At 34.0% G+C, this 7,377-nt stretch overlaps 1 protein-coding gene across 1 annotated transcript in view; it reads right to left on the bottom strand.

The window, feature by feature from the left end:
* LOAG_16682 (hypothetical protein) overlaps nt 1-7,060 on the bottom strand; it is a gene marked incomplete at both ends in the record, with an annotated part of 9,317 nt that extends 2,257 nt beyond the window's left edge. Inside the window, 16 exons of the mRNA XM_020449333.1 lie at nt 159-352; nt 422-570; nt 750-963; nt 1,272-1,424; nt 1,669-1,802; nt 2,104-2,242; nt 2,374-2,520; nt 2,613-2,712; nt 2,886-2,980; nt 3,088-3,200; nt 3,997-4,200; nt 4,318-4,551; nt 4,926-5,120; nt 5,327-5,546; nt 5,699-5,860; nt 6,840-7,060. Coding sequence (XP_020307142.1) covers nt 159-352; nt 422-570; nt 750-963; nt 1,272-1,424; nt 1,669-1,802; nt 2,104-2,242; nt 2,374-2,520; nt 2,613-2,712; nt 2,886-2,980; nt 3,088-3,200; nt 3,997-4,200; nt 4,318-4,551; nt 4,926-5,120; nt 5,327-5,546; nt 5,699-5,860; nt 6,840-7,060 — 2,674 coding nt within the window. The remainder of the gene's footprint in view (nt 1-158; nt 353-421; nt 571-749; nt 964-1,271; nt 1,425-1,668; nt 1,803-2,103; nt 2,243-2,373; nt 2,521-2,612; nt 2,713-2,885; nt 2,981-3,087; nt 3,201-3,996; nt 4,201-4,317; nt 4,552-4,925; nt 5,121-5,326; nt 5,547-5,698; nt 5,861-6,839) is intronic.
* Nucleotides 7,061-7,377: the final 317 nt, after the last annotated feature.

A 7,377-nucleotide genomic window follows, 5' to 3' on the forward strand; every position in this document is an offset into this window, starting at 1 on the left:
ATATATATATATATGTATAAGTGGATCCCCTAATAGAAGAACTTCACAATACTGATTCACGATTGAAACTGCAGAAGTACGAAACATGATAAAAAGAAAGTTCTTATTCCACTGTAAAATAGATGGTATACACTTTCCAAGAAATGTTTAACACTGACCATGAACGGAAATAGAAGCAACTGGAGCTGAATGTCCAGACAAGACGTCCAATAATTTTCCATTCTCAAGACTCCATACATAAATGTTGAACATTTCTGTGGAACTTGCCATCACAAGTTCGGCTGCTGAATCAACTGCTAGACATCCAAGCTGTGTCCTGTCAGGACAAACCATTGTACGGAAATTGCGGTATCTATAAAAATTCACGCATGCGTTAACCTTAGCTATAAATCACGGAACAAATTTTTTGAATTGGACTAACCTAACTAAATCATGAGCCCGTACAGTTCCATCTAGCGATGCAGACAACAAAGCTTTGCCATCAGAGGTCCAACAAACCGTACTCACTCCGCTGCTATGTTCGGTAAATGTTACAATACAAAACGAGGATCGACAAGACCAAACCTTTACCTGAAATTGTGGATTTTTTTAAAACTTTAGGACATTAAATATCTTGTTAAGGATGAAGAATCCACAGTTGAAAAGGCATTAAATTTTATGTTCCTCAAAAATTAGAAGACGGAACATTGAAAACAAGCATCAATTTTTTTGAACCGTATTTAAAATTGTGACAGAGAAACATGGAGAACCTTTCCATCCTCTGCACCAGTAGCAATTTGAGATCCATCGGGTGAATAAGCAACTGTTGTGATAGACTGGCTGTGTGATTGTTGCTTCATAACGTAAGTTTCACTTTGCCACTCCCAAACCACTAACTGACCTTCGGTTCCTTTTCCACAAGCTATTGCTATCCAGTCACCAGACTTGTTTATAGCCAAGGATGATACCTTTGTTTCTGATACCCTTCATTTGAAAGAAAATTAAGTCCTGCAGAAATCATAAAAGTGCTTGACTGATTTGAATTACATCTAATTTAACTCTTTCCGAAAGGTTAACAATACTAGGGAATAAAAATTAGAAACCTAAATCACTAACTGATTTTAGAAGCTTTTTTGTATCAAAATGATGGCTGTCTCACCACTCATCCATCGCTATGGATACAAGAAGAAAGTAATATGTCAAAGGATTAAAATTACTGCTATAAGCTCTGTCGTTTTTCAGCAAACGATAATCGATGATTCAGCTTACAACAGACACCTAAAATAATTTACCGCAAACTGTAGATGAGATTAAAATTTGGCGTTTCATGCAGAAGAAATGCTCCATTTGAAAATGCGGTGATCAACAGCGATGTTGGTGGATGATAGGCACTTGCTGTGAGATTAACGCCATGAGCATTATCCAAATGTTCCGTCATGAAATGTCTAAACAATATCGCAACAATCAAAAGAAGTAATCTGAATTCTAATCTTGTCTAAATTAAATAAAACTATAATTTCAATTTGCTTCCGGAACATGAACAAATCCCCGCACAAAGAACAATCAATATACAATAGAAAAGAAAAAAGAAATAAAATGATAAGAAAGCCAAAGCAAATCACAAAAATATCTTATCTATTTTCCTTAATCTTGCATTATAAATAAAAAAAATCGAACCAAAAGTATTACCTCTTTGTTTTATCATACCACATCTTCTTCACATCTTCAGAAGAAGCTTTCGAACATAACCCTTCAACGAAATCTTCTTGCTTCAGAGCACAAGTCCAATGATTAGCCAGTCCACGTTTATCAACTGATATTAACTGGAAGAAAGGAAAAATGAACTTAATATTCAAAATATTTCCCACAGGAAAATATTGAAGAGTGATTAAAAGAATGACTTTAATTTCGAATGAACGCCTGTGTCATCAATAAAGAATTTTGTCCGGACTTCATTCCTTCTTGAGCGTGTACTGGCCTTAGGTTAGCCATCTTCAAAAATTTAGGGATCTTTTGAAAAAATGGGTTGGTAATAAAGCAAATATTACATCACCTTATGGTTTTTATAACCACAAAATTTAATTCATTTAAATTCTGAAAGTAACAAGAAATGTCCAAGCTTACATTGTATGAGTTGTGGCAAAAATGACTGCCAATAACTTCTGCTTTATGTGCGGCCAAAGCATGCAAAAATAGATTTTTGAAAGTATCTACAGCTGAAACCACTCGTACTTGTTTATCTTCTGAACCCACTACCAAGAGTCTAAAACAAAACCACAAAATAAGCTTTCATAACGCAAAACTTCACCCAAAAAAATTAGTACAGTAATCAGTAGGAAGCGACGCACCAAAGCTGAACAGTTTATTGAAAAAAGTTAGAAATAACTAAATTACTTGTTGTCGTAGCTCCATTCCACGTTTTTTGCCTTTGCAGCAGTGATTTTATGAGTATGTAGCAACATGAATGGATTCAGCTGAAAATTCTCAATCCCTGCAACCAGAAATACCTGTACATCGCCACCTCGACAAGCAGCCAGTCGCCTGAAAAGTATTTTCGCACGAAATCAAGAACTAAAGAAAGTTCCATCATCACAATATAAAAATACATCAAGCTTTTCAACGTAAGTACAAACCTGCCATCCATCGAAAACTTAACATCATTAACACGTGCTCGAAAATTATGCTGATACAGAACTGTTTGCGTAATCAAGTTAATGTATTGAGCCTGTCCAGCTACAAAATATAATATTATTATTCGTAAATAATATCGATGTAAAGCGGTATTTTAAATGAGAAAAATGACGGAACCTATACGGATGAAAATAGTACGCTTAGTTCAGTTGAAGCAAACAAAAAGATACAAGGAAGAAGAGAAATGTAATAAAAATAGCTGAGGGATAAATAACCTTCATTGACTAGAAAAGCGTGCGCGCCAGATGGATGGACTGTGACACATTTAATATTGAAGTTTGACTGGATGGCAATAGTATTTGCTTGGTTACTGCAACTAACCAATATTACTGATCGAAAGTGTTTAGTGATTCAAAAAGACACATTAAGTAGAACCTCAGTGATAACAGTAAAAGAGAACCGTCACATCAAACTCACTTTTTCAGATCAAATACTGTGACTTTATTACCAACTGGACTGATAATTGAATTGCCATCCGTTGAGAACGTAACGTTGCCATCACGGTAAACAGTACCGATAAGGCTTGAAAACTAAAAGAAAAACAAAATTCAATCCTGATTCAGAGTATACCAATCAATTAAAGCAACTTCGAGATCTTCCAGAACAAAAAGATTCTTGCATACAAAGTGGTTTTTGTAAGCAAGATTTGCCAGCGCAAGCAACATTACTTTGAAAACTTAAAAAAAATTACCAACAGGTGCTACTAAGGAAAAATGATCATAACTTGAGGTCCTTTCTATAAGATTAATTTAAAACCTGACCTTGAAATTGATGCTCATAAATGACGGGCTTTTCCTTCCAAATAGAACTTTGATTTGAATAAAAATTCCGAAGTAATCGAGAAAAAGACCAGTTTATGCAAAAGAAGCGAAGATTAATAAATCCTCAAAAAAGAAAAGAACTTGAACCCTAGAATCGAGAACTGCAAAGCAAAAAGTAAAAATAATATGGCAATAGATTACCAGCAAATATATTACTGATCTGCACAACCAACTTTGTCCATTCTTTATTACACTAAGATATGAATAAACCAAGTCATAATAAATTAATAAAAATGTGCAATATTACTAGCAATTGGTAAATCGAAGATAAAGCATAACCGACCAAAACAATAAGACAGTGTCAAACAAAAATCGAAATCGTACGTAACACAAAGAACCACAACTATTCTCTCCCTTCCCCAACTTCCCTTGTTGCCTCAACATGTAATTTTTATACTTATAAATAAACATCTTATGAAGAAAACATGAAATTGGATTTCTTGAACACCACTATTAAAATTCACAACAATTTATTTTGAACAGCTTTTTCTTCAATGAGTTTTACTTTGCTAGTGGATTTCTTCTTTTTACTTTCTATAGCATCTAATAGCAAACCAGTAAATACAACAACGGTGGCCAGAGACTGTCTCTGTGTTAGAGTATTACCAAACAAGATCACCGAACCGAGCATCGTGAATAGTTTTCGTGTTGTTGTTACAATCGAACAAGTCAGTGGACCGAACTCTGTCACGGTTTTGAAAATAAAGAACTGAAAATAGTGATGAAACTCTGCAAGCAAAAATTTTAAGAGATCATGAAAGTGATTGAAGGTAATCAAGTTTACAACTTTTGAAAATAAAGAAAATGCAGGTTAAAAAAATGGTACCTGTCCCAAAGCACTTGCAGCAGCAAGGGTAAATAGATCAATTATTACTTTCGGGTAAGACTGCACAAATACCATGAAATCAAATAATTCACCAGTTAGAAGCAGACCGATTAGAAGATATAATGAAGAAAATAAGTTCATATAATACATCATATTGTGAGCATTTGCTTTATGCTGCTGACGAATTCTATCTTGTATTGCGCCAGTAGTACCATCCATTGCCAACGACAACAGCTATAAATTTGGGATATTTCGTTTCAGTCGGATTTTAATAAAGTAGATATGCTCTTAACAAGTATTGGAGGTAAACGGAACACTTCTCTGCGAAGGTCAACCAATGACACTGTGATTATAGTCAAATATCCAGCAGAAATTGCACGGACTACACAACACGCAAGGAGATATTTATAAATACTTGAAATGCAAGCTTGATAATGTATCAAAGGGTGTTAAATTAGTTCTCAGAAACTTAATACCTTAATATTTTCAAGATATAATACGTTAACTCTGGCAATTAAAAATGTTACGATACACTGGTTAAATCCATTCATCAGTCAGAACAGATTCACTATGTAACTTCATAATTTACAAAAATAACAATAACATACCAGTAACAGCTCACCAGAACCTAAGTTGAAAACAGACTTTTCATACGTTGTACTCGATTTTTCCTTGTACAAGAATAACCCAACACCAAACACAATCATCAAAACACAGCAGAATTTCTTCAAATGATATCGTTTATTGGCAAAGAGGAAACCGAAAACCATTATTGGTATTGGTTTACACGATTTACCCAATACCTAAACGGAATTAAATATAATAATACATAACATAAAAAGGAAAGCGATCTGCTTACTTTTACATTGAAACATCACAAATAAGTCCTCCTTCACAATAGCAACTCATCTAATCGGATTTCCGACGAGAAGCTTATGAAATCTGAGCCAAATCCGTGATATAAATAGGGAAACCATTTCACGGAAACAAACATTGAAAGGAGGCTAACCTGCGTTGGATATGGTATGTACTGCAATGCATGATTACTTGTGACCATTGCAAACAAGTAACTAGTGGACACAATAGCATATGTCGATGTCGGGACATTATCTCTCGTTTTACCTCTCAAAATATAAGCAAATATTGTATTTATAGCACACTGCACAAACACGAGTGCTTGGGTATGCGTGAAACGTTCCTTGTCATCAGCATCATATTTACCCTTTATTCTGAAACATTAAAAAACTAGTTAATACCTTATTATCATTCTTATATTCCAAAACACATATTTCAACTAGCTAACATTTTCAGCAGAATGCTTCCAAGTTTTCGAAAAAGAAAAATTTTTATTTCAAATGATTATCAAAGGCAAGAACTTTACATTGATTCTTGAATGATTCCAAACCAAAGATAACAAAGCAAAGTACCACCGGCAGAGAATATTAGATTGGCTGCTTTCTTCCATAACGTTTCATTTATATAACTTTCATCCCTTAGCTTCTTGCAATCATCAGTTGTTGTTTCACGCACTTCTCCCATCGATCTAAAGATCGATATATGTGTTGAGTTTCTGTAATATTTCGCTAAAACGTGTGCGCCCATTAATTCCATGTTATTTTGATGAAACCACCATACGACAATCATTATAATCCAATCAATTCAATTCATTCCAATAAAATTAGATTGCAAAAATAGCCTGATATGACTAGTCTTCAGCAGCAAAGTATGTAAAGAATTATCTATCAACCTTATATGAAGACCAACTTCAAAACAAAAAACCTATAACCCTCAAACTTCTCCCTCTAACTAATTTCCCTCTAACTTCAAAACAAGGAGTAATTACTCCTTGAAGACCATTGAAGCAAGTGAAAAGGTAGAAACTGATAAAATTATAGGATATGCAAAGCGAAGATTTAAGCAAATAAATGGCTATTATATTCTACGGCAAACAAACAGACCAAATTTTCGGAAAGTTAAAAGCTTGAATATAAGTTTGAAACTGAAAGTGCTGAAATAATTGAAAAGATCAAAGCCATAACCTTAAATCTGTATCTGGCACCGCAAGTAGTAGAGAAAAGATACTGACACAAATGAAACAGTAAAAACCAATAAGGCTGTAGGACATGGAAAGCGGAAATTTAAATTAAAAAAGACTATTGAAGCAAGTGGAATGATAGAAACTGACAGAGTTACAAAATATGCAAAGCGAAGAAAGACTGAAATGAATGAATAAGTAAATATCATATTCCAAGATGAACAAATAGACCATAAAAATATAATAAATAAAACAAGTTTGTCAGTGCCAAAAAGTGATATAAAAAAGTGTCACCTCAGAGTTCTTTCATTAATTTTCAGCTTCTCATTTGTTGGAGAGCCATGTCAAGAAAGCACATATATTACCAAAATATTCATTATTTCAATTAAAATCTCTGCATTTCATCTAATTATCCTTACACCATCAATTAATACACAAAAAATCAAACAGATTTGGCTACTTGCTCCTAGACCTTCTGGACACTTACAAATAGGAAGTCATTTCGAAACCAAAAGCACTTATACAGCTCAATATTTTTGATCGTTTTCCAATCGTTGCGGGGACTACGGGTGCCAACAAATTGGGATTGGCGTAGCAACGCGTGTAAGTTGGGAAGAAATGATATGACGATGTGACGTGTGAAATTCCGTCTTTCATTATCATCCCTTTCTTCACTGATTCTTTACGCATTTTCGTTACACCATTCATTTCCAAGTCACATTTCATAATTTTCACCTGTATGTCATGAAATTTTCACGTGTATGTCATGAATTTGAAGCATTACTTAATTATTGTGTTACTTGAGAACGTCCAGCTGATATTTTCTCAAATTTCAATCCATTGTTGTTTTCATGACTTCTTAAAATCTTCAAGTTTATCGTTAGGCTTAATCGTATCAGCACAAAGATGTGTAATGCATGGTTCTAATCAAATAATGCAGTCCCATTTGCTATCGGTGGTTTTAGTTTTTGTCATTTTTACTCGAAAATTACATATGAATTAAACTACTTATTATTCGATGTATG

This window comes from Loa loa, assembly GCF_000183805.2.
Source record: "Loa loa unplaced genomic scaffold supercont3.13, whole genome shotgun sequence".
Classification (NCBI taxonomy): Eukaryota; Metazoa; Nematoda; class Chromadorea; order Rhabditida; family Onchocercidae; genus Loa; species Loa loa.